The sequence below is a fragment of the Sorex fumeus genome, unplaced genomic scaffold (genome assembly GCF_029834395.1).
Source record: "Sorex fumeus unplaced genomic scaffold, SorFum_2.1 ptg000028l, whole genome shotgun sequence".
In the NCBI taxonomy this organism is placed as follows: domain Eukaryota; kingdom Metazoa; phylum Chordata; class Mammalia; order Eulipotyphla; family Soricidae; genus Sorex; species Sorex fumeus.
In genome coordinates this window covers 11,819,855-11,846,808 of record NW_026606085.1, presented here as the reverse complement: position 1 = coordinate 11,846,808, position 26,954 = coordinate 11,819,855, and the positions used below count along the sequence as shown (strand labels likewise).

General features: G+C 39.0%; 1 protein-coding gene across 1 annotated transcript in view; it reads right to left on the bottom strand.

Annotated features, from left to right (window-relative positions):
- DYNC2H1 (dynein cytoplasmic 2 heavy chain 1) overlaps nt 1-26,954 on the bottom strand; it is a 157,184-nt gene that overhangs the window by 49,819 nt on the left and 80,411 nt on the right. Inside the window, exons 54-70 of the mRNA XM_056114949.1 lie at nt 26,785-26,939; nt 24,769-24,906; nt 24,180-24,293; nt 23,236-23,396; nt 22,145-22,268; nt 21,277-21,398; nt 20,899-20,985; nt 20,219-20,345; nt 19,494-19,635; nt 17,527-17,636; nt 13,078-13,098; nt 12,454-12,552; nt 9,852-9,975; nt 6,201-6,364; nt 3,039-3,158; nt 1,969-2,103; nt 362-505 (exon numbers count right to left, since the gene is read on the bottom strand). Of these exons, the coding sequence (XP_055970924.1) occupies nt 362-505; nt 1,969-2,103; nt 3,039-3,158; nt 6,201-6,364; nt 9,852-9,975; nt 12,454-12,552; nt 13,078-13,098; nt 17,527-17,636; nt 19,494-19,635; nt 20,219-20,345; nt 20,899-20,985; nt 21,277-21,398; nt 22,145-22,268; nt 23,236-23,396; nt 24,180-24,293; nt 24,769-24,906; nt 26,785-26,939 (2,087 nt within the window). The remainder of the gene's footprint in view (nt 1-361; nt 506-1,968; nt 2,104-3,038; nt 3,159-6,200; nt 6,365-9,851; nt 9,976-12,453; nt 12,553-13,077; nt 13,099-17,526; nt 17,637-19,493; nt 19,636-20,218; nt 20,346-20,898; nt 20,986-21,276; nt 21,399-22,144; nt 22,269-23,235; nt 23,397-24,179; nt 24,294-24,768; nt 24,907-26,784; nt 26,940-26,954) is intronic.

The window sequence follows — 26,954 nt, the reverse complement described above, 5'->3', positions numbered from 1 at the left end:
GTGCTCAAGGGACTACATGTGGTACTGGGTATCAACTGGGACTGGCCATATGAAAGTCTTTGCCTTATTCCCTGTACTCTCTCTTGCCTGAATAATTTATCTTTATATTTTCCTGAATCATCTGGTTTTTGGTAAAATTATTAATCTGTTCCTTATTAATTCAAACACAGACACATTTCCATTAAAAGATAGTCACACTGGAAGTTTAAGAACACAAAATGAAATTAAAGAACTAGTTTCTTTTCAATGTAATTTCAATGCATTTCCAGGATCTAGTAAACTGTAATTCTGATCAGGTCTCTCTGGAAATCCTCACTGTGAAATGACCTCTTTTCAGTCTCACCAAAGAGAAACAGCCTACCTGTTTGTTTTGCAGAGCTCTCTGGAAAAGTCGGAGAAATGCAGCCAGACTAAAGCGGTACATGCTGTTAATTTTGGACAGGTCCGAGATAATGAAGTACATCTTGCTGGCGCTCTCAGCCAGAGGGAGATAGGCATCACGCTCCTGTATTGGGGAGAAAGGTAAAAGGGGGGGAAGGAAAAACTCTTGAGAACTTGTGCTCCCCTGCCCCCAGAGATACCGGGGGTGTTACATACAGTTCCGATTCCACACGCAGACACGAGGTGCGCCCTAACACTGTGTCTAAAAGAACAGAACCTGATTTTTTTAAATGAATGTAAGGGCATGATGTCTGAAATATTTCTTTCTCTAGCTATCAAATTACGGAACCAAAAGTATTTCATGAATTGGTTTTAATGAGGACCAAAAGGACTTTCATCAGGACAAGTCTGAGGGAAGGACAAGATGGTGGTGAGAAGAGAATGAAGGAGGAGATTCTACATTTCAAAAAGGACCAAGGACCAATCATTTATGCAAGAAGGGGAGGCACTCCTTGGTACCCCTTGCAGTGGGTAACAAGTGAAACTTGACTCTTATGGGAAGGAAGTCAGCAAAAAGATGACAGGAGCAGGGGCCAAAGGGGTCTGTGTCAAGCAGAAGTGCAGTGAAGATGAGGCACTGTGGGACTCAGTGAAGACAGAATCGGGTCTATTGAACCTTCCACTTGGACCAGAAGTCAGACCAGAAGTCAGACCAGAAGTCAGGGGTGGGATAGATGAAGTAAACCAGAAGATTACTGAGCTCAGATTGTTGACTGGGATCAAATCATAGATATAATATTGGTAAAATCATGTGATTTTTATGAATCAGTGATGGGAATAAAAGTCACAGAGACTTCAAATTCCTTCAGGCAGGGGTTGGTGTCATGACATTGGCCAAGTTTAACTGTAGAAGTAAAAGAGGGTGACAGATGTTAAGCAGCTCCATAGCAGTTCCCGTTCTGGGTCAATATGGAAAGTTTCAACAGAACTGGAGTCTGCACTAGGAATTCTCAGGAACATTCAGCAGCTTGGCCACCAGAATGTAAGCCATAAAGAAAAGTATATTCTAAGGGATTGAAATTTCATTAAATTACATTACAATCAAGTAAAAAGACTTTTTGCCATTAATTAGACTATAGTTGGATCATCACACTCCTGAGGTCCAGAATTGAGAGGGGAAAAACGTTTTCAATGGCAAGGATCATTGGTGACTTTTAATTGTACATTAAACTTGCTATGACTTCTAAAAACCTTACGAATGACACAGACGTCCCCTCACAGTCATTTTCATATACTCCTTTTCAATCTCAGGACAGGATTGCCCCTCTAGTACTTCAGGCTCAGGCCAGTCCTGAGAAGGCCCAGTAGAGCCTGAGTCCTCCACCTATAAGTGACACCTCAAGCTCATCACAGGCTCCCCATGGTAAGAATCAGACTCCAGCAAGGGGAGGGGGCACGAGGGAGGTTTTGAAATAATTTAAAAAAAATGATTCAAATCATTCTCTAAAGTCCTGATTCTAAATTTTCTAATTATATTGACACAAAAGTTGAAGAAAACAACATAAAAACACAAAGAAGTATAGTTACTTGATCGAGGGAAAGCTGCAGCTTGTAAGATTCCTTGAGTGAATCCTGAATAACTGCACTGCTTGCTTTTGTCTGATTCAAAGATTCAATCAAATCCTTATTTTCCAAAATATTTCCTTGAGAAGTGGCAAGTGTCTGCAGAAAAAATGAATCCGATTAATATATATAAATGGCAAAATTGTAGGAAGCCAACATTAATGATGATAAACTATGCTTATACAGCTTAAGTGCTTTTAAGATTTATTATTTATTAACAAATAGTAACTAGCTACATGATATGTTGTCCAAGCATTACATACATATTAATTTATCAATAAAATAAAATTTACAAAGGCAGTTTTATTTGGGATACTTCTTGAAAATCTAAACATACGGGGGCTGGAGTGATAGCATAGCGGGCAGGGCATTTGCCTTGCATACAGCTGACCTAGGTTCGATTCCCAGCATCCCATATGGTCCCCTGAATACCACCAAGAGTAATTCCTGAGTGCATGAGACAGGAGTAAGCCCTGAGTATCTCTGGGTTGACCCAAAAAGAAAAATATCTAAATGTACAATAAATATTAATAAAACAATGAAGCATTATACAATATTAGACAAAAATAATGAAGTATTATACAATATTAGGCAAAAATATTATACTTTTCTTAAAGATTATACAGGATGGTACAGTACAATATATCTACTTCGTTGTTTGAATTCTGTTATTATATGTTACAACTTTGACAAAACCAAAAACTTGTTAAAGATACTATAGCACTGTAGTACTGTCCTCCCGTTGTTCATAGATTTGCTCGAGCGGGCACCAGTAATGTCTCCATTGTGAGACTTGTTGTTACTGCTTTTGGCATATTGAATAGGTCATGGGTAGCTTTGTCATGCAGGCAAGATACTCTTGGTAGCTTGCCGGACTCTCCAGAGGGGCGAAGGAATCGAACGCGGGTTGGCCAGGTCAGCCGCGTGCAAGGCAAATGCCCTACATGCTATAAATCTTTAAAAATAAATCATTACTTATATTCATTAAGAAGAAAAAAACATGAAAAAGAGCCTACGTAAGTTTTTGCTTTTACCTCTAAAAGAGATTCCTCAAGTTTGGCCAACTGTATTTTCTTGTCTTCTTCATGTTGCAATAATTTTGTTTTCTGTTCCTCTAAATCAGGCTTTTCATGCTGAATAGTTAAAGCTAAAAGCTTAAAGAAAAAAAGTCAAGGTTAATCTAGTGATAAAAACAGATGTTGTGCCTGACAAAGTAGTGTATTATGTAAATATATGTACACACCCTTGTGTATATATATATGTATATGCATATATACATATACAAACACAGTACTACTTATGATACTTCACTTAATCCCCATTATTCATCTATTTACTCGAGCGGGTGCCAGTAACGTCTCCATTCATCCTGGTTGCATGCTAGCGTAGCTCAATGGTATCTGTTCGTTCTAGGAACATGCAGAGCCTCAAACCGATCATTCAGGGTCTTGACGAAGAAGTCTGACCATCTTGTAGGTGGGTGTCCACGTGATCTTTTGATGTCCCGTGGAATCCAATCAGTAATGGCTCTAGTCCAGCGGTTGTCTGTAAACCTCACTACGTGTCCAGTCCATCTGATTTTTGATGTCTTGGCAAATGAGACAGCGTCCCTGATTCTTGAGCGTTGACGAAGATCAGAACTCCAGATTCTATCTCTCATTTGAGTGAATCATGATATTCCAAGCATAGCTCTTTCGATTCCTCTTTGAGAGACCCGAATAGCGTTCTCATCCTGTTTTCGTAGGGTCCAGGTCTCTGAGGCATATGTTAATGCAGGAAGAACAGTGGAATCAAAGAGATGTGCTCGTAGCTGGAGTTTCTTTGTCCTTTTAGTTATTTCTTCAACATTCTTGAAGGCATTCCAAGCCGCTCTCTTCCTCCTGCGCAACTCAGGTGCCAGGTCATTCATCATGTTGATTTCTCGACCTAGGTATATATAACTGTTGTATTCGGAGATGGTGGTTCCGTTGAGAGCGAATGGAGCGTCAGGAACAAGGCTGTTTCTCATAAACATTGTCTTCGTAAGATTCAGCTGTAGTCCGACCTATCCACATTCACGGTCAAAGTCGTTCAGCATTTGTGCCGCTTGGCTGATGTTTGGTGTTATTAGAACGATGTCATCAGCAAAGCAGAGGTGGTGTAGTAGCCGACCATCTATCTTCACTCCCATTCTTTCCCATTCCAGTCGTCGCATGATGTTCTCGAGGGTGGCACTGAAGAGTTTTGGTGAAATGGTATCACCCTGCCGAACCCCTCTCTTGACATGGATGATTACTTCTTTGTAGAATGGTGAGATCTTGGTAGTGAATCCGCAATAGAGCTCACGAAGGATCCTGATGTATTGAGTTTGTACGCCCTGATTGGCTAGGGCTTCCATGACCGCTTCCGTCATGGAATATTTTTTTGATGAAAATAAGCAAAATGAAAAGTTAAACTGCCAAATGGAGCAGCCAGTGGCTGTTCACTTTATTGCCAAATACAAGCACATTTTATAGATGATCTTGGTTTACAGGAAAGTCCAATCACATAAAGTTTAGCACTATGGGCCTACCACTTTTTCTTCTCTGCTTTGCCCCAGTCCAATCCCAATTAAGGCTAGATAATGAGGTTAGGATGACATGCTAAGCATACGTGACAGTTTCTGTGCCTTGGACTCATGTGACTAGAAGGTTGAGTGAGGCTCAAGGCCGGACACCTGGTGCTGACACCCTGTTCTTGCCAACTCTGCCCAGATCCTTCCTTCTTCGGGGCCTCCCTTCTGGGCTGCTTTGCAAGGTCGGATGTTATTTGCTCCAGTGCCCGTTGCCATGCTCCACAGCCAGAAATGGTCCCTGAGCTCAGAGCCCACAGTAAGTGCTGAGCATTACTGGGTGGGGCCCCACAGCCGGAAGAACAAATAGCTCTATCACCCGAATCCTCAAAATCACAGTGAGAAAGTTACAATAGAAGGGCAACAATTCAAAGACAAAAGGTCAAGTGGAGAGAGTGGAACCTTCTCATTGGCAAAATAGTGCAGCCACTTTAGGAATCTTTATTCCTTGAAATGTGAAAATGGTTATCACTGAATCTAGTAATCCCACTACCAATTGCCATTCAATTGCACATTTTAAATGGGTGAATTGTATGGAGTCTGAATTGAATTCAAGAAAGCTATGAAAAATTACTTTTTAAACTTTAAAATAGGGAATTTGACAAGGGCATGTTATGAAATATGTGTCAGAGTCTATTGTTTAAATGACTTAGTTTTTTATAAAGACCTAAACAATTTAGCAATTACTGTGTAAATTTTTGATAAAAAATTTTTTTAGTCAATTCTGCCAATTTTTTTTTAGTAATTTTAACTTTGCTTTTTTTGTGTCAAGTATGCTTAGGTCAATAGGTACTGTTCACAAAATGATACACAGTAAACCAAATAATATGGTAAAGAAATATTTTTAAATTTACAGTAAAATGAAAATTGCAGCTATAAACCGCAAAATCAGAAAACAAAAAATTTACTATTACTAGGTTAGCAAAGATAGTAATATTCAAAAAGCCCACAGACTTTTTAAAGTATACTTAGGGAGGAAAACAAATGAATGGGGGCATAGATGAATAATAAGCATATAAAGATGAATGTGAAACTTTGTTTTAAAACTAAAGCAGTAATAAGAAATGGTGAGCTGTACATGGATAGGAGACACTGGTGGTGGCAACACTGTTTGACTGAAACCCAATCATGAACAACTTTGTGACTGGTTGTCTCATGGTGATTAAATAAAATATATATTTTTAAAAAACCATAAAACCATGTTTCAGACAGAAAACAATGCTGGATTAATAATCAAAGGCCTGCAACAAATCAAACAGGTCAATGGTCTGAAATGTTCATATTTAAGCACAACTTTTATAATTAAAAGAGGAAAGCTGATCTTAATGTCTTACTTCAAACTCTATAATTCTACTACAGATGATAGAATTAGAGTATAAAAATCAAAGTTAAACTAAAAATGCAGCAAGTTGCTATTAGGTTACAAACGTATAAATAAAATACAAATTCAAAACAAAAAGTTAACTCTTAATTTGTGAGTATATTTTCAAAATCATACATTTAAATGCTAATCTGTTTAATGAAATAGTTTATCACTCAAAAATATTTAATGACTACACAAAGCTACAAAAGATTTCTAAGAAAAGGTATGATGGTTCATGGATACCTGTCCTCGTAATCCACCTCTAGTTGTAGTAAAATTAACCTCAGTAACGATGGAAGCTGCATCCGGTGGAATAAAAGGGTTTGGATTTCTCGTTGACATAAACAGGCGGAATTCTTCATTGTAGTCAATAATTTTGTCACCTATTTGTACCACAAAACGTGGTCCTAGTTTTTGAAAAATAACACAATTAGCTGACCTGAATAATCTGCATTTTCAATATGCATTTAAAACATACTAAATTTGAGTACTAAGCAGCTGATATATCTTTTCAAGACTCCAAAAGACAGCAACAGTCAGACTGCGTAAGCTCCTGTTAACCAGAATGCAAGATTAACTAGCATGTGTGGGAGTTATCAAATATTAAATAAATAATATTAAGATATTCTTACGATACTGAAGCATCAAAGGAATATTTATATCCAGTATGGCTTTCACACTACATCTCAAATTCCAGTTTTTTAAAATGGTTGAATACCGATGGCAAAAATATAAACTCCCAATGATGAATGAATTCTCTAGTTCTAATTTAAAATTAGTTAAAATGTGTTTAGAGAGTCAGGGAGTGCAAGGAATGCTCTATGGTGCTCTCAGTAAGAAATCTGGTTGTTTCTGGGGCTGGAGCGATAGCAATAGGTAGGGTGTTTGCCCTGCATGTGGCTGACCCGGGTTTGATTCCCAGCATCCCATATGGTCCCCCGAGCACCATCACGAGTAATAGTTCTGAGTGCATGAGCCAGGAGTAATCCCTGTGCATCACTGGGTGTGACCCAAAAAAGAAAAAAAAAAAAGAAATGTGGTTGTGTTGTTGTTTGTGAAAATGGCCAAGAAAGAGGCTTCTGGAGTGCTAAGGTCTATACCTTATCTAGCACACAGTAAAAACAATCACGAGATTTACATGTGTGTGCTCATCTGTCGACATATATGTTTTCAGTAAAAGTTTAAAACCAACCGATCCCCTCTGGTGATGCCATTGGCACTGACCTACCGTGAAGTTCGTCTGATCACTGTTTTCCTCCTGGACACAGACTCTCTATTGTACTTTAAGGAACTAAGTTGCAAGTACAGGGTTGGCCTTTTGCTCATTCCAAGGAAAGTTTTGAAAAGTCCTAAAGTTATTGATGATGATGATAGAATGCTGATGAGCCTCAGGACTCGGGAGACCTGTAGGCAGCGGAAGGGCATGGCAGTGACTGGGGCTGTTTGGGCATAGGGACCACGCAGAGCAGGGACCAAGACCCAGCACTGTGCTCCACCACCTGGAGACAGGAGAGCCTCAACTTCCATAGCGGCCACCTTGGTTTCTGGGGATGCATCATGTTTGGGGAGAATTTATTTGAATTTTGTTTCTAGTAAGAGCCATAGGTATAGGACAAGATCAGATGTAAAATCTACAGATATCTGACAACATTTTATAGTGTTTTAAAGCTATTTTCAACATTTCACAGTTTACAATTTTACATTTCTACCAGGCTGGAGAGAGAAGTGAGTGGGTAGGGCACTTGCCTTGTATGTGGCTGCCACCCATGGTCCCTGGAGCCCTACCTAAGTGACCCCTGAGTGTAGGGGAAGGAATTAGCCCTGAGCACCGCCAAGGGAAGAAAGGAAGTCAGGGAGGCATCATTTTAAGAATGAAAAGAATATCTTTGTACATTTTCACACCCCATATAAGCACATACAATTTCATATGTCTAGATTTTGGGAAACTTGTTTGAATGTTACTATGTATGAAATTTAGACCTGTTGTTCCTCGATTGCCTGAGCAGGCCCCAGTAACATCTCCTTCGTCGTAGCCCTGAGATTTTTTTTTTTAAATTGCCATATTCAAGGCTCTTTCAGTGTTAGGAGAATGAGACCCATCATTAGAAATTTAGACCAGAAAGTAATTTCCATAGATTATGACATAATAACTGAAAAAATAATATCATAGCTGAAATGTGGTATGAAGGTTCAAGTGACTTTTATGAATGATTTCTTCTTTATATTCTTTTAAAAGAAGCCCCACATCAGTTTTTTGTATAAATGTAACTTTACAGGTAAAAACTCTTCAGAAAAATCATGAGTTAGATAAATCTACTAAGTACCAAGTGAACTACCACAGAGATCATTCAAGTCCAATTAACTGAAGATGAATAGAACTTAAATAGACAAATAGCAAACCCAGCCACGGCATAGCCACCTGTGGACTACTGGCAGGGTCTCCTGACCTAACAATGGGTACCCCTCACAAAGGGCCACCCTGAGGCAAGCTGACCTTAGAGAATCCAGAGTCAAAATTAGTGAGCCAGTTTCTCACCCAAAGCAATACTGATTATCTTCTAGCAATGTATTAGTCATGCAGGGGTGTCCTATGCATGTTGAGCTTTTATATATAGTCTCACAAATAAATGTTAACAAAACTATCAGAACCTCTTAGTCATTGAGGACTGCTCAGAGCTCATGAAAATTTGGATTTAACAAGCCCTGAAGGGCCAGAATATGGACAGGAGGGAATCAAACCCCAATGGCCCTAACAGTTCTTTTCCAATTCCCATTTCTGTTTCCCTGAGGCAGCACAGCATAAGCTCAAACGATCTGAGTTAGCTCAAAACAAAATCAAGCCATACCCAGACAGCCTAGACTAGAGACTGACTCTGAAAGATTCTCTAAGGTACAAAAGCAAAGGTCCTACTCTTACCTACTTTTATACCAACCAATTCTGGGTCAATCATACCTATTTGTGGAATACTGGGTGACGAATGGAAGCTTTGCTGTTTTCCTTCTTTGCCCCAATAAGCCCAACTTTCTGTTTACACTTTTAACTGTTAGCAATTCAATAATTTCAGTGTGTTCACATATCCATATAAAGTAATGGATGCCTCTATGTACATGTATAGTGTTTTCGTCAGTTTGGTGGCCTTACTTTCTGACTGCAAAGTCTGAGTCAGGTATGTGTGTCAAAGACTTAACACTGCTAACAGTTTTAAAGCTTCTGTCCTGAAAAATCTCCATCCAGGGCTGACCCATTGCCAGCACCTAGATCTTGAGAGGGTTCTCATTATTCCAGAACAGACAGGAGCGGCTCACTGTGCCTTAACTATGTGGAAAAACAAAGCAGATTATTCTGAACACCTGTGTTCTTCTGCATACTCTGAAGTTTTGCTGCCCACTGAGCAGAATGTGCGTCCTAGTCAGCCTGATAAAGAAGCTGGGCACTGAGTCTCAGAAGCTGCCCTTGCAAACAGCAATTCCAATGTGTCATCACAACAGTGGGATCAAGTGCATCCTCATGACAACTGGAAAGGATCCTGGAGAGCATACGCCTATTTTTCCTGACTAGGAATTTCTTACTCCTTTCTCTGTGTTCTACTCTACTTCGTTTTCTTTTCCTGAAATAAATTTGAGCCACGAGGACACTATATATGACTCTTTTGCATTTTCCAAGAAAATTTTTTGCCTGAGAGCAGTTCAGGGACCATCCCTTTCTCCCTCCCCCCTCCGTACCCACTCACAAAGCCTCCTAGAAAGGCACTTTCAGAATCTGTTTACTTGCTAAAATTTGACTGATGACATCACTATCATCCAATCCCTTAAGTTCTATTCCTTTAGATTCAGTGGCAAGACAAAAATGTCCAAATTTAGTTCGCAAACTGATGAATTACTGCAAATATTTACCTTGAGCAACCAGATCTCGTCTGAGCAAGGGATAAAGTGCAGGCTCCACCCCGTCTGCCTCCTGTATGATGAGTGTCTTCCCAAAGCGCACGGCCAGCTCCAGAGTCGTGATGAAGTTGCTGTCCTGCCAGGCGGAGACAGGCATCGCCATTTCCACACATTAGGAAAAAAACAATAGAAGTGCTTTTTATGTTAATGACTCTAGATCAACATATCAGATATATAGTTTAAATATGTAGGAGAAACTAAGGATTTCTACATGAATAAAAACCCATGTTTTCTTTTAGAATTGCAAACTGATTCAGGCACAGATTTTCAAATTCTATATGCAGTATTATTTTCCCATTAATGAATACACATTTGGCTACACTTGACATCAAACATGATTAGGGCCTCATGACCTACTTGGTGTGAACAGAGTTCTTTCTCTAGGTACCCCTGGGGTGGGCACACACCCAGTGGCCCTCAGAGGAGTATGTGGTGCCCCAGGGTGTTCTGTCTTCGAGTGGGGGTTGGGGTGGGGTGGGTGGAGGGGCCGGTAATTTATTTGCTAGCCATGCTCAAGGGTCTCTGCTGGCACTGCTCAGGGAACATGCGACCCTGCTATCAACCTCAGGCTTCCCACAAGCAAAGCATATCTCCAGTCCTTGAGCTATGCCCCCACTCATCTTCCAGTTTTAAAACAAACAAACAAAAAAACAAGAGATAAGTACCAGGAGTTTTACTCCATGGCTTAGAGGCCAGCCGCAGATGCTAGGGGAAAAGGCAGCTCAGATAGAGAAGGGAGCACCAAATAATGGGTGTTGGGAGGATCCTCCCAGGATGGGAGATGCATACTGAAAGTAGACTCTAGACCGAACATGATTGCCACTCAATGCCTCTTTTGTAAACCACAGCACCCAAAAGGAGAGAAAGAACAAAAGGGAATGTCCTGCCACAGAGGCAGGGTGGGATGGGGGGATGGGGGTGGGTGGGAGGGATATTGGGATCGGTGGTGGAGAATGGGCACTGGTGGAGGGATAGGCACTCAGTCATTGTGTGACTGAAACCCAAGCACAAAAATTTGTAAGTCTACAACTGTACCTCATGGTGTTTCACTAATAAAAATTTAAAAAAAAAACACAACTATTTTGGATAGGAACTGAGTGTTGAAAGTAGGTAAAGGGATATAACCTTTCATTATCCGAACTGCAAACCATAAGGCCCCAAAGGTGGGGAGGAGGGATGGAAGAGAGAAAGAGAGAGAGAGAGAGAGAGAGAGTGAGAGAGAGAGAGAGAGAGAGAGAGAGAGAGAGAGAGAGAGAACAGAGAAGTGCCGCCATAGTGGCAAGTGGGAGGTGTGGTGCAGGAGGGAAACTGGGACCACTGGTGGTGGAAAAAGTATACTGGTGAAGGGATGGGTGTTAGAACATTATATGACAAATCCAGTCATGAACAACTCTGAAACAGTGGATATCATTGTGATTCAAAAAAAATTTTTTTTTAATTAAAACAAAACCTTGCAGAAATACCCAAGTAAAGAGGTGTGGGTGTCCTAGAAATAGCAGGAAGCCAACACCCCTAATGGGTGAAGAGAATCCAGACTTCAAGAGTGGACTTCACTGCTCTATGTTCCACTTGGGGTCATTAAAAAGCTCTTAGGATGGAGACATAACAGGGCAGATAGGGAGCTTGTCTCGCACACAGCTGACCCAGGTTCAATCCCCAGCATCCCATATGAGCACTGCAAGAAGTGATCCCTGAGCGCAGAGACAGGGGTAACTAAGTAGGATCCCCCCAAAAAGTAATAAGTTTAAATGCATGTTTCTTGTATTTTGGTTACAATCCTCTTCCTGTAATATAGAAACTGACAATCTGTTTCCTTTCTCTATTTCTGTTATTTATTACATCTTTAAGGTGGCATTTAACAAAACTATTGAAACATTTTGTTGTTATCTATATTTTAATTGTCAACTTCCCAAAATCTTAAAGTTAAAACTTGCAAAGCTTTAGGATGTCTCCAACCTATCTGGAGCCTTTTCCAGGGTGGCACTGCACAGTGTGGGAAGCAGGACCGCACGAACACCCCTCACAGTATGTGAGCCTGTGGCTGAACCTATTTCATGGGTACAGGATGCAAGAGCAACATTTCCAAAATGAAATTTAAAAATCAAAACAGTTGTCAGGATAGTGGATTTACTCTGCTAACTATCTTTTTTTAAAAAATCAAACTACAATGGAAGAAAAAAAATGTGTAAGATGTATTCTACAAACATTTCTTGGTCTGGTGATTTCGTGAAAAGTATCTGAAGAAAATTCTATAAGCAAACAAGAATTTTGAGGGACCAGCTATGTGGTGCAAGCTGTAGACTACTTTGTTCATGATTAAATCTGCAGGGCTTACTTAGGAAAAAACCTGTAACAGAAAGAATCAGACATTTTTTAATCCACCCCCCCCTTTTTTTTTTTAAAGAATTAGCAAACTGAAGGCAGAATAGCTGCATTTCTTTCACCAGGTCTCAGAGAAGATAAGGCCTATGACTCAGCTCTGAAGCTCTTTTTCTGACCCCAGACTCAGAGGATGCCATTACTAGTTGGTATCTAAATGATGAGTAACACACACCTGCTGGTTAACCACTTCAAGACGAGAGTCTTTCAAATGTGCCTTCAACCATTCTGTAGCTTGAGAAGAAGGGTCTATAAGGAATGGACATACTCGACTCTAGTTCAAATAAAAAAAATACAAAATTTCATTAAATAGAAATAGCTTCTTAAAGACGAGTCAGTTAGAGTTTTTCTTTTAGGCTTTGAAGAGCACAACTGATTGACTATAAAAGTTTTGTAATTATCTACAGCCGGGAGAAGAGCTAAAACAGGAGTAAGACTCTTGCCTTGCAGGCAACCCACCCCAGTTCCATTTCCAGCACCAGATAGGATCCCCAAGACCCTCAGAGTGAGCCCTCGGCAGTATCAGTATCAAACAAACAAATTCTCACCAGACAGTGCATCCCCAATTTTAGGGGTGTCTTCAAAGCAGTGCTCAGGTGTTACTCCTGGTGCTTTGACTCAAGGGCTACCCCACTAATCCTTGGGGAAGCATGATGCAGTGCAGAGGACTGAACTTTCACGTAGTAAGGTACTACAGCTAAGTGTTATGTGTTATATCTAATTCTATACCAGCATTCAGTAATTATATAAGCTTCCTAGAGATTTTCTATGAAAATAATTAAAATAAAAAATATCTTACCCATGATTTCAAACCAATGATCTGATGCAGTTTTTAAAAAGAAGAAAGAAAATGTTTTTTAAAAGTGCAGAAAATATGCTTAAGTATTAGAAGTATACTTACAAGTTTGTGCTCATCTTAGTTAACTCTTCCTGGAGGGATTTAGTCAAGATCTTTAGGGTATATTTTAGGTCTGTCTTTGATGATTAAATGCAGTTAAATTTTCATATGTAACAAATAATAATAGATCCCCAAAATGCTTCACTTTCACTCATTCATGTATTCATTTACCTAATATCACTTAAAGAACTACTACAGTAGAAAATGCAGAGGATACAGAAATTAATAAGAAAAATTACCCTAATGCAAATAAAACTCATGCAGTTGAACGAAAAAAAAAAAAACCACAAAGGCTAGAATCCTCCCACAGTCCTCTGGGAGGAGCATGGTGGAGTCATGGAGAAGCTGCAGGGAACAATGCAAGACAAAGTCAAGATCAATAAACTGGATCAATAAAATTTATCCAGGCTAAGAAGTAGGGGGTATCATTTCAAGCAGAGATAACAAACAGCATGGCAGAGAGAATAATAAGTAGCTTGAGAGAATTTTTTTAACCTGCCAGGAATTTAATATAGTTGGAGAAAAATGTATAAGAAAGGTGATAAATGGAAAATGGCAGGAGTAATTAGGGGTCTTTTGCTCATAAAGAGTTTTATGAACTATGCCCAGAGATAAATGTATATGCTGCAGGCAATGGGAAGTCACTGAACTATGCCACTATTGGACCCCGCAGAAGAAAAGACCTGATTGGTATTAGTAACATAGTTATCTGGGTGTAAAATGATCAAAGCCGAATGAAGCCATTGGAAGTAGATGTGGCCAGAACAATAAATTTATGATATAAAATATATTTGACAAGACTTGCTAAAACTGAGTTTAAAGTTAGAGATCTAGTAATAATGACAAATATGCAAATGCACATACAAAGTTTACATTACTGGGATGAGATCATGATGTCTCAAGTGGTTGGAAATTACAGAAATTTTAGGGAGAGTAAATATATTTCTCTTTCTCCTTTTTTCTAAGGGTTGTTGTTGGTGCCAGGGGTTGAACCCAGTTCTCCTGAGTCATTACCCAACCACTCAATAATGAGAATATAGATCATCTACCACTGAACCCAAGGAACCAAGTTGGATCCAATATAACCCAAGTCTTTTGAGGGAGCTAACATTCTAGGGCTGGAGTGATAGCATAGCAGTAGGGTGTTCGCCTTACAAGCGGCCAACATGGCCGACCCGAGTTCGATTCCTCCGCCCCTCTCGGAGAGCCCGGCAAGCTACCGAGAGTATTCGATATGCCAGACACAGTAACAACAAAGTCTCCAATGGAGATGTTACTGGGCCCGCTCGAGCAAATCGACGATCAATGGGAGGGCCTTTACCTTTACCTTACCTTTAACATTCTAGGAGGAAGAGGAGGAAGCGACCTGTTTTTCTTATAGAACATTAACTCTCATCATGGTATGGCCAAGAGAGCCCGTATGAGAATGAATTCATCTCCCAAAAAGGAGAGTGACTCCACAACAACATCATTCAATCCCAAAGCTGCTTCCAATCTTTGACATCTCAGTCTTTTAAAAATATCTGTTATTGTTTTTGTACTTGACAACTGAAAGAGTCTTTAAAAAATAAACAGTAGGCTAGAGAACACTGTACAGGGTTACAGCCAAGCCTGGCCTGGGGCAATCCCAGTTCAATTCCTGGCTCCACAGGGTAACCCAAGTACCAACCAGTGCAGCCCTGGACCCCTGAGAATTGCCAGATGTGGCTCTGGAGTGTCTGGGCACCCCAGCACTGGCTGAACCTCCGCAGTATCACATCCACATGCCCTGGCACTGGGCTGCTGGCCAGGCTGGATGTGAGTGCTAGGAGGGCCCCCATGTTCCCCCAAATAATAATACATGAATTAAAAAATAATAATAAACTTTAAAATAGCATGAGCTGGAAGCACCAATCATGTAACAGGAAGATGTAACTATAGATCAGGAGTTCGGAGTTAAAATTAAAGGTGACATGATATCTATTTTAATTCTCTCTGCGGGAGAAGAAAAACAGATTTGGGTAGGAGACCATTTTGGGGGTTTTGGGGTGATATTCGGTTGTGCTTAGGGCTGACTTCACTGTACCCACAGATCACACCTGGCAGGGCTTTGGGGGATCATTTGGGGTGCTGAGTATTGAGCCTAGGTAAGCCACAGGTAACACAAGCACCCCACCCACAGGACTATCTCTCTGTCCCTTGCTAAGGGATATTTTGGGGAAAGATTACATTTAATATTTAAAATTCTAAACACTTATTTTTTGAGTAGGATAAAATAGAAATAAATAAAGCTAAAGCCTATCCGTTGATGAAAGAAAGTTACATCAACGAAATATCTAAACACAGAGAAACAGACACATATCTGAGTAGCATTTTCACAGGAGAAATGGGATCACGGGAGGCTCTGCCTAGACCCTGCCTCTGGCATCAACTGGGACGAGGGATATGGCTCATGGTACTTACAACACAAATCTCGGGCTCAAGGCCAAGTTCGATACCAACCCTGAATAATGAAAATATGTAACAAAAAGGGAAATATATGTACATATCAGATAAGGGTGATAAGAAAATGGGATGAGTTAAAATGAAAATTTGAATGAGTTTAAATTTATTATTAAATACTGATATACAATATAGAATCATATAAGTATTATTATCAATTTAGGATTTACTTTTAATTCTGTGTGGTTTAAAGCAAAAAGATTTGACATTGAACTATCCCTCAACAATAAAGAACTAAATACATGTCATTACAAGAAACATTTATAATACTGTGAAAATAAAAATGATAGAAATGTACAATATTGTGAAATTCTAAATAGCAATTTTCCCATCTCCTTTCTGGATGCTTTTGATTCACACTTTTCCTGTTGTTTCCTATACTCTGACATTTTCTACTGAGTCTTACAACAGTAAGATTATATAACCAAGACAGTTTCTAGAGCAAAAGGCAAACTATTAATAAGTATACTAGGACAATAGGAAATTCAACTTAGAACATTTTGTCATTAAAATAATGCCACTTCAGTTTATAACTTTAACTTGTCTTGACCTTTTATTATAGCATTGCTCTGTGCTCAGGGGTTGCTCCCAGTGCTGTGTGGGGTCATGTAACACTGGAAACTGAGTAGAGTCACCAAGAGGTAAGAATTTTCTAGAACCCACTGAGGCATCTCCCCAGGAGAAAAATCACACTGGAGGGCCAGGGATCTAGGACAGTAGCAAGGGCAACAGCCTCACATGCGGTGGGCCCGGGTTTGATCCCCGGCACCTAATAGGGCCCCTGAGCACCACCAGGAGTGATTCCTGAGCAGAGCTAGAAGTAAGCCCTGAGCATCACCAAATGTGACCCAAAACCCTATATATAACTATGAAGGGAATAACTATAAAAGGCTACAAAATAGAAAAAGAATGTATTTTGTTCAACAAATTTCAAATTAAACATTTTTTCCTTTTAGTTTGGGGGCTGGGCGGGGGGGATCTTCCAGGCAGTGCCCAGAGGTCTGCCTCTTCTAGCAATCCCTGGCTGGCATTTCTATGGGAGGGGCCATGGGTGCCCACGGATGCAATGCTGTTCGTGCCCTCATTTCATTTCATTTCATCATCCTGTTATTCGTCGATTGCCTCGAGCAGGCCCCAGTAACGTCTCTTTCATCCTAGCCCTGAGATTATATTCAAAGCTCTTTAGGAGAATGAGACCCATCATGCCCTGAAGTGCCAGAATTATCTGGGCTACCTAGGCAGTGTTCAGGACTCAGAGGCTGGGCATCCAGTGATACTCAGGAAACCACGTGGTGCCAGAGAACAAACCAGCCCAGCTACATGCACAAGTACCTAAACCACTCTACTATTGTGAGGGCAAAACTGATGCCATGAAAAGCTGCAGCTAACATTAAGTCTCAACAAGGCCTCAATTTCTGTTTCCCTGAGGCAGGACTTGCAGTTTCTGGTAAACTCCCAATTGAGTAATTCACCTAGATAAGAAACTGGGCAGTTGGATCTGGCCACTCATGAGGTGTTGCTGCACCCTTTTTAGAAAGAACCCCAAACTGTTACTGGTACCTGCTAATAGCTGACCACTGATGTATTGAGGCCAATGCTAAAATAGAGTATATAAACCACTCTTAACTCTGAACCCTATATAAACTGTTTGTGATTTGGAGTTAGGGTCCTTGTCAAGACTCGATTGCATTGGGTGAGACTTGGACCCTAGCTCGAGCTAGCCAATAAAGACCCTTTGCTTATTGCATCACAATTTGTGTTCTTATGTTTCCTCTGGGAAGATCTCGGTCCGGTTTAACACTATGTCCCTGCCCCCCTGAGCCCCCACCAAAAAAATCATTTGCAATAAGATTGTAAGAGTCCACTCACCTGTAAGATAACAATAGCATTTTCTATAGAAAGGTCATCTGATGGTAACCCTTCACTTTTCCAAATTAACTGCTCACTTTCAGTACACAGAAATCTCCTCAGGTCAAACCCTGGAAGGTTAAAGAAACCAGAACATTTTACTATAATAATCCATACTTAACAATGAAGCAGGAACAAACTATTTAAATTCTACTAAAACATAAGTACTGTGAGCATCATGATTATAAAATCAATTCCTCCACATTTAGCAGCAGATGCTAAAGAGAAAGTTTAAAAAATATACAAAGGCAAAGGCTGAAACTCTAGAGTAAACTGTATTTCTTCTATCAAAAGGAAGCTTCTCAACTAAAAGATTTATTAAAAAACACAAAATTCATGAGGAATTTTGGAATTCTAATATTTCATCTTATGATAAGAAATTAATATAACATTACATAATAAAACATTTAACTGCATTCATGCAAATTCAAAAATAATTCAGTGAATTGGCTCAGTTTTATAGAACAATCTTAGGAATTAAAGAACATTAATAATTCTTAGAGCATTTGTTTTATCTGGCAAATCTAAAATATTTTTGATTAAAATAACTTTTAACACCGAGATAGATAAATGGGACTATCTTAAAAAAAGAAGCCTCTGAACCTCAAAAATACAAAGGCTGTCTACAGAATGGGAAAGGATATTCGCCAAATACACATCCAACAAGGGGTTGATATCAAGGATATACAAAGTACTGGTTGAATGCCATAAGAAGAAAACATCCAACCCCATCAAAAAATGGGGTGATGGAATTAACAGAAACTTTCCCAAAGAAGAAACCCTAATGGCTAAAAGGCACATGAGAAAATGCTCTACATCATTAATCATCAGGGAGATGCAGATCAAAACAACAATGAGATATCATTTCACGCCTCAGAGACTGGCCCACATCCAAAAGAACAAAAGCAACCTGTGTTGGCGCGGATGTGGTGAGAAAGGGACCCAGGGTCTCCTTCACTGCTGGTGGGAATGCCGACTGGTTCAGCCCTTTTGAAAAACAGTATGGACGATTCTCTAAAAATTAGAAATTGAGCTCCCATTTGACTCAGCAATACCACTCCTGGGAATATATCCCAGAGAGGCAAAAAGGTATAGTCGAAGTGACATCTGTACTTGTTTGTTCATTGCAGCACTCTTTACAATAACCAGAATCTGTAAAAAACCTGAGTGCCCGAGAACAGATGACTGGTCAAAGAAACTTTGGTACATCTACACAATGGAGTACTATGTAGCTGTAAGAAAAGATGAAGTAATGAAATTTACATACAAGTGGTACGACATGGAAAGTATCATGCTAAGTGAAATGAGTCAGAAAGAGAGGGATAGACATAGAAAGACTGCATTCATCTGGGGAACATAAAGTATCAAAATAGGAGACTAACACCCAAGAGTGGCGGAGATTAGTACCAGGAGATTTGCTCCATGGCTTGGAGGCCAGCAACACATGCTAGGGAAAAAGGGAGCTCAGATACAGAAGGGAGCACCAAATAAAGGGTGTTGGGAGAATCCTCCCAGGATGGGAGATGCATGCTGAAAGTAGACTCTAGACCGAACATGATTGCCACTCAATGCCTCTTTTGCAAACCACAGCACCCAAAAGGAGAGAGAAAACAAAAGGGAATGCCCTGCCACAGAGGTGGGGTGGGATGAGGGGGATGGGGGGTGAGAGGGATACTGGGATTAGCGGTGGTGGGGAATGGGCACTGCTGGAGGGAGAGGTACTCAATCATTGTATAACTGAAACCCAAGCACAAAAATTTGTAAGTCTACAACTGTACCTCATGGTGTTTCACTAATAAAAATTTTTAAAAAATACCTTTTAACTTAGAGGAAAAAATATTTCCTCATTAACAAAAGAAACAATGAAAGTCAAACGGTGTGCTTTTAGTATAGTGAAAGTTTAAATTCAAAGATAACTAAATACAGACTTTCAAGCCCAGCTGATTTTGTCCATTCTTCCAAACAGGATTTCCTCAGCCCCTCAGGAGCAGCAGACAGGTAAGTAATAAAGGCAGCAGCTAGCTGAGCTCTCTTTGGAAGAGTAGCTAATTCCTCTGTTATCTCTGCAACCTGGAAAAAAGAAAGGACAGAGGGAGAGATAGAAATACTCTTAACATGAAGAAAACAAAATGACAGCTTCACAACTTAGAATTTTGACTATAGAAAAAATTATTATTACAAATAATAATTACCATCTTCAATACAGTTGTAAAAATGTAAAACTATCAAGACCTCAAACTTCACTGGGGTGTTTAAAATTTTTAGAAAATTCTAATATATGTGTAGAAACAAACACACATTGTTACTAAACATTCCTAATATTGATTTGCACATACTGAACCATCTTTGCATCTGGGGGATGAATCCCACTTGATCATGGTATGATTTTTTGCAAATCAATCATTTTTTGTTTTTGGATGTACTGTTGGATTCAATTTACTAAGATTTTGTTGAGGATTTTTGCTTCCTGGTTCTTACACACACTGTTGTTTTTTAAAAACATCAGCCACTGGGAAACCCTGGTCTAGATGATGCTCTTTTGGCTAGATGAGACAAGCCCCTATTAACTGACACTCTGGACCAGCAGTAGTACTGGGGGAGCGATGAGGACATGGGATGAGGGGTAGCAGGAAAGACAAGGTCCCTCACACACCTGGGCATTCCAACGCTTGTGTTCTCTGTCAAGCTGGTTAATCAATATTTCCGCAGCCTTGATTGTCTCCTGTGCTTTGCTGACTTCAGCTTCAAGTTTGGCTGCCTCTGAAGTCCTACTCTGAAATCTACAGAAACACTAAAACTTAACTAAAGGTAACAGTGAATTCATCATTCTTAGGTAACTTTTATGTGAGAAAATGATTAATAGCAATAGTTATATTTAGTACAAGATATTATTAGAACAAACAAACAGACTGAAACATTCAGTTAAGGTACTATCTCATAAAGCTGGGATACCTACTACATTTGACAAATATTTCCCAATCTGACATTCACCTTCCAAGGTCATTTTGCTCAGCTGTAAAGATTATCAGCCTAAATTTTAAAAGCATCAGTCCCACTAGGAAATTCTTAAATTCTTAAGATTAAGACTATAAGGAAATGGAAATTCCAGCTGTAACACTCCTTACATCCAATTCCTCTTTTTTTTGTTTTATATGAAGGGAGGGTAAACACATAAGGAAAATATATTTTTATTATCTAAGATATACTTGAAGGGATACATTCTGTATTACTCTTCCCAAATTTAAGGTGATACATCACACAAAGAAGCAAAGCTTTTTAAAATTAAAAAATTAACTGATGTTTTCAAATATCCAAAATATATTTAAAACTTACTTCTCCTTGAGTTCTGATACTTTCTGACCAACAGAATTAAGAAGCTCCTCTAATTTCCTTTTTCTGTCTTCAGTTTTCTTCAAATTCCTAAAACATACCAAGTGTATTGGTTATTCTGTTTTAGATAGCAGCAGTAAAAAAAATAGCACCTTAGAATGTAATCCTGCAGCAGGTAATAATAAAGTCTGTCCAAAAATCAGTACTTATAATTTAACTGGGAAAATAAGTGTAGTTTCTGACTTAAATTCTACCACTCTAAGGAGTGCATATGAAATAGTTGTGCATTCAAAATTCCGGATGAATTTATTTTCTATTATTTCTAAAATCCTGCCACATGAAAATAAAGGATAAATTATCAGCATTTGATCATTCACTTACAACTCTAATCCTGCCTGCTCTGTTTCCAGAGGCTGAATCCGCTCCAGGACGTGAGAGTACTGCACGTTGGCTTTGACCCAGGCTGCCAGAGGCGCGGCCGCAGTGCTGGCACGCTTGGCATTCTGAAAAATCCACCAGAAGTTAATCCAGCATCCACACTCAGTTTTATGTTAAAACAAAGTTGGGAATATTTCATTATAACAATCGCTTCACAACACCCCAAGGAATTAAGTTTTCAGTTGAAATTTAATTAAAATAAATTTGAGTTTCTATTTACATTAAATATGAATTATTTTTTGCTTAAAGGAAACCCACGAACCATGCACAATCTGTAATGACATTTTGATATAAGTATTCCATTAGTCACATTTATATGAGGCACATACACTTGCAGTAATGAAGTTAAAACATCAATCCCTTCTCTTCTACAGTGGGATACAACTTAATGAAATAAACATAATTTTGAAACCAGATCTATTGGTATCAAAGAACATGTACGACTCATTTTGAGAAAATCATCTAAAATATACCAGAATCACAAGGCTTCCTGGAACTGGCACCTGCTACTGAATGGCAGGTGCGGAAAGCAAGCATGCCACGGGAGGTGACTGGCTGGGGCAGCACTAACAGATAATTCGGATTCAAACCCACTACAGGGAACACACCTGTGCTCCAACCCCACCCTGGATGAGAGCGTTCTTGATTCTGCTTGAGCACGTTTCCCAGTTCTTAGACACTCAGCTTATTTGTTTTTAGCTTTCAGTGTCTAGACAATCTAAATAATAGATTATGATAAGCCCTCATATTATAACAAGCAAACATTATATAGTATTGAAAGGAGATTTATGACATTATTATTAAAAATTACCTTTGGATCAAAAGATCCCTTATTTTTATAAAGAAGTTCTTCAACGCTTTCTCTTATTTCTTTTGGAATATTTCGTGCATCAAAGGTTGCTATGTCTTCTCTCACACCTCTTTTTGCAAGGAAACTAAAATTACAGCAATTTCACAAGATATTTTTAGACTATTAATAAATAATAGTACAACAGTCTTTAAACCTCTAATGTACTATTTTTTAAGAAGCACAAAAACTGCTAAACACTTTTCCTAATGTTTTGCGAATGAACTGAGCAGTGAAATGTTATTTTACCCATATTCCTATACATGAACAACCAGTTACTCAGTGTCATAGACACAAGACACAACTCTGACTCCTTTCTAAGAAAGACATTTTCAAGTTTCCTCACCCTACATCTTTCCTATCTCCATACAGAAAATGTATCCTACTATCAATCAAAATCCTAATTTTAAAATAGAGTTAAATGTTAGCACAACCCTAATAGCAGCGTTATATTGTAAAACAGGAAGCCACATGCTGCCAGTTGAGCTCATACTCAGCCTTCTCTCTCCATCTCTCTTCTATGATTTTATCATCTCTCAGTCTCTCTGTCAGTTAAAGACTGAGGAAAGTGACTCTTTTCATCATCAATATATCATAGAGGCAGAATGTTCTCTATTGTGTAAGGCCTACATAAATGATACTTCCTGAGATTTTTTTTTTGCTATTTTTTTTGGGTCACACCTAGAGATACTCAGGGGATACTCCTGGCTCTGCACTCAGGAATTACTCCTGGTGGTGCTGGGGGACCGTATGGGATGCCAGGGATTGAACCTGGATCGGCCGTGTGCAAGGCAAATGCCCTCCCTGCTGTACTATTGCTCTAGCCCCAACAGAGATATTCTTAAAAGATTTTAAGACATTCATTTACTCTATCATTTGTGGAGAAAAAATATAGAGAAATCTTGATATTATTATATACACAATCTTGAAATACCAAGGCAATTTATGAGCCAGACTATGTAGATGATGTTTGAAAAACGGTATAATATTTGAAAATACGAAAGAAAATGTAAGCCACTACTGAAACACTAATTCTGCACAAATCAAAAACTTACCTCTTCATGCTCACCCACGAAGTATCAAAGATGCCCATCAACCTTAAAACTCCTTCGAGAATGTCTCTGATAACATCAGGTGGCATACGCAGAGAGCGAATTTCTGAAAGTGATTCTGGCTTAATGTTTCCAACTGCTAGTTTAGCTTCATTCACGAGAGGCTAAAATTAAGAAAAGGCATTTTTTCTTTCTAAATGTACTAGGAAATAGTCTTAACTCCTCACATATCATGCAATAGCTCACTTTATTTAAAATGCTTCTAGAGGTCAGGGATGTAGTCCAATGGTAGAGCATGTGCCCCCAATGCCCAAGGACCTGGTCTAATCCCCAGGCCCATGAACACTGCAAGGCAGAGCCGTAGGAACCACCTAGAATAGCCCCCACCAAGACTACTCTAGTGAACAAAGGTTTTGTTTTGTTTTTGCTTTTTGGGTCACACCCAGTGATGCTCAGGGGTTCCTCCTGGCTCTGCACTCAGGAATTACTCTTGGCGGTCCTTGGGGGACCATATGGGATGACGGGGATCAAGCCCGGGTCGCCTGCCTACAAGGCAAAAGCCCTACATGCTGTACTATCGCTCTGGCCCCACAAAGGTAATTTGCTCACTTCTGCTTTCTTGACAACTTTCTTTCTTGACTCCCTTTTATAAATTATTAGAAAATAATTTAAGCAATTAATGTTTAAAGTCAATGGTACTACTGGTAGTAAAAGTTGTGTGGCATTGTTGCTAAAAGTGGGAACCAGACAGAGTTTAACAGGCTTAAAGATGCTCTGCATGCAGGAAACCTGAGTTCAATCCCCAACATACGGTCCCCTAAGCACTGCTAAGACTGCTGACTGCTAAGCCAGGAATACAGCCTTGAAGACTGCGGGTGGGCCCCAAAACAAGGGTAAACAAACAAAAGTATAAGTGGACCTGAGAATATTTCCTTTTTGAAACTTACATGTACTTCTCTTAATTCATCATCAATTTTGCTCTTCCTTTCTTCAATTTTAACAACTTCTTCTGCTATTTTGTGCTTTAATCTTTCAAGTTCTGTCTTTTGCTCACTTGCATCCTAGGGAGGCAATCAAATGATATTTCAATCCATTTGAATGCAATTGGTATTTACAAATAATGCAAACTATGTTAAAATAACATTATCTGCTGAATGTTTTTTCAATGTTACTTGATAAGAGAGCTTCTAAAATGCCTGGGAAGCTGATGATATATTTAACTATGTACAATCAGGAAATTTCTATATCATATTTGTTTTAACTTTTTCCCAACAGTAAGGCAATAGAATGCTTATGTTAAAAAAATATACAAATTAAAATGCAGCATTTAAAAAATTATCCCAGCAACAGACATGGTACACTTGTAAAAGACAGAGTAGTACTGACTCTCTGATAGTGTTTTTCAAGTCTACATTTGTAGCAATTTTATTTTTCATACTGATGGAATACCAGGCATCAATGGCTTCACTATTGTCTATATTTGGGGATTCACTAAATATTACCTGCATGGAAATGGTGATTCACTCTAAACTTTACCTGCATGGATACAGTGATCTCTTGAAGGGCAGCATCTGCTTCATCCTGCTTAGTTTTAAGCAATACACTTTGTTCTCCAGCTTTCCTGTTCAGTTCATCCACTAGAGCTTTGGCTTCATTGAGCTTAGATACACCGGCCTACATCAATAAAGTTTAAATTGACAATACTTTTTTAAAAACAAAAATTCAGACACAAAAATAAAGCCTATAATAAATAATCAAGAAAAATGCAAATGTGTACATATAAAACATTTTTAAGTAGACGCAGCTTATTTCTTGTCACTAATTAAAATTATTTAGTCATTCATACATTTATTATGATGTAGTGAAGTAATTCCACAAAGGCTTATAAGAAAAACAACTTTAAAGCACCAAAGTAAAGCTGAACAGATCAGCATCTGTCTGGTAGCTTGAACGGTAGGAATTTTATGCATGGCTTTAAGTAAGAAAGTGAAGGCAAGAAAAAGTTAGTCTTTTTCAATTTTTCAGTTTCAGTGATTAATACAGACCCAAGGACTGCTCCGTACACACCACACATTTGGGTTTAGCTAACACCTACCTGTGGGAGAGACCACTTCACATTCATTATGTATCTTCCAGAGGTCACCTGACATAGACCTGCCTAACTGCTGTGGCCTAGTATCCACCACCCAAGCCCAATCCAAGGAACGGATATGAAACACTCCCTGTTGCCTCACCTCATCGGGTTCGGGGACAGCAGCCCCCCAGTGCCTCCCAGCACTTCTGCATACTGCCAGGAGTACCACCCACAGAAACATAACTTCCCTTTCTTCTAGTAAGAGTTAGGTTTCTAATTATCTAACCAATCAAAATAACGAGGAGATAATACCAAAAAAAGTAGCACTGTGGCACTGTCCTCCCGTTGTTCATCGATTTGCTCGAGCGGGCACCAGTAACGCCTCCATTGTAAGACTTGTTACTGTTTTTGGCATATCGAATATGCCACGAGGAGCTTAAGTTAGTAATATTTATGGAGCATCCGAAATATTCAATTATTTATTATTCAGACCTAATGGTTCATTACATATATATTGTATCTCTCTCTCTCTCACACACACACACCCAATTAAAATGCAACTCAGCAACTTTAATCAATATACTCTCAATACCACAGAGAAATAAATCATGAAATTAACCTTCTCACAGCATATAACTTTAATGACAACAGAAATGAAAGTGATCTATAAGAAAAAGATAACTTGGCCCATTGGATGGACCCTATTTATATCTCTCATGAAGAGAAGAAAGGACTTGGAAGAGGGAGTAATCGCTGACAACTTCTGAGATGAGATTTTTAAAGTAAGATTTAGTTTAAAACTCTACAGTTAGAGAATTATAGCAAGAAAACAATGAAAAAAGTGAAGTAATGGATAAGATCACTGTCACTGTCCTCCCGTTGTTCATCAATTTGCTCGAGCGGGCACAGTAACATTGTGAGACTTGTTGTTACTGTGTTTGGCATATTGAATACATCGTGGGTAGCTTTCCAGGCTTTGCTGTGTGGGGAAGATACTCTCCGTAGCTTGCCTGTCTCTCTGAGAGGGGCGGAAGAATTGAATTCAGGTTGACTGGGTCGGCTGCGTGCAAGGCAAACGCCCTACCCGCTGTGCTATCGCTCCAGCCCATGGATAAGATTACTTTATAAAATATAATATTAGAAGTTAAATATATAAAGTATAATTTGATTTATATTAGTAGACATTTCTTAATTCCTAAAAATGATTTCATGTGAAACTTTTTACCACAACATAAGTTACCATAAGACAATAAATACCATTCAGAAGAGAAAAAAATTACTATTGAATCAGAAAAAAATGCAAAAAAAATTCTTATAATCTAGCAGAAATATGGATTTCCCAAGGTATCTAAAGTGGTAGAATGGTTACTGATACTAAATACATGCCAGAATGAATAGGCACTGAGATATATACCTGCATATTTATTGTGCTATTTATTGTTTTTTCACATAAAATAACAAAAAAGTCAATATTATACCTGCAAATGACTTTGTCTTTTTAATAATTCCTTCTTCTTGCTGCTACTAATGGCAGAATACACATGTAAAAAGGTCATATATCGACTTGGTGTGGCACCATATGCTTTACAAGACTCATGGATTAATAAAAATGATTTTAGAAAATCAGGATCAACTAGAAAAAGAAAAC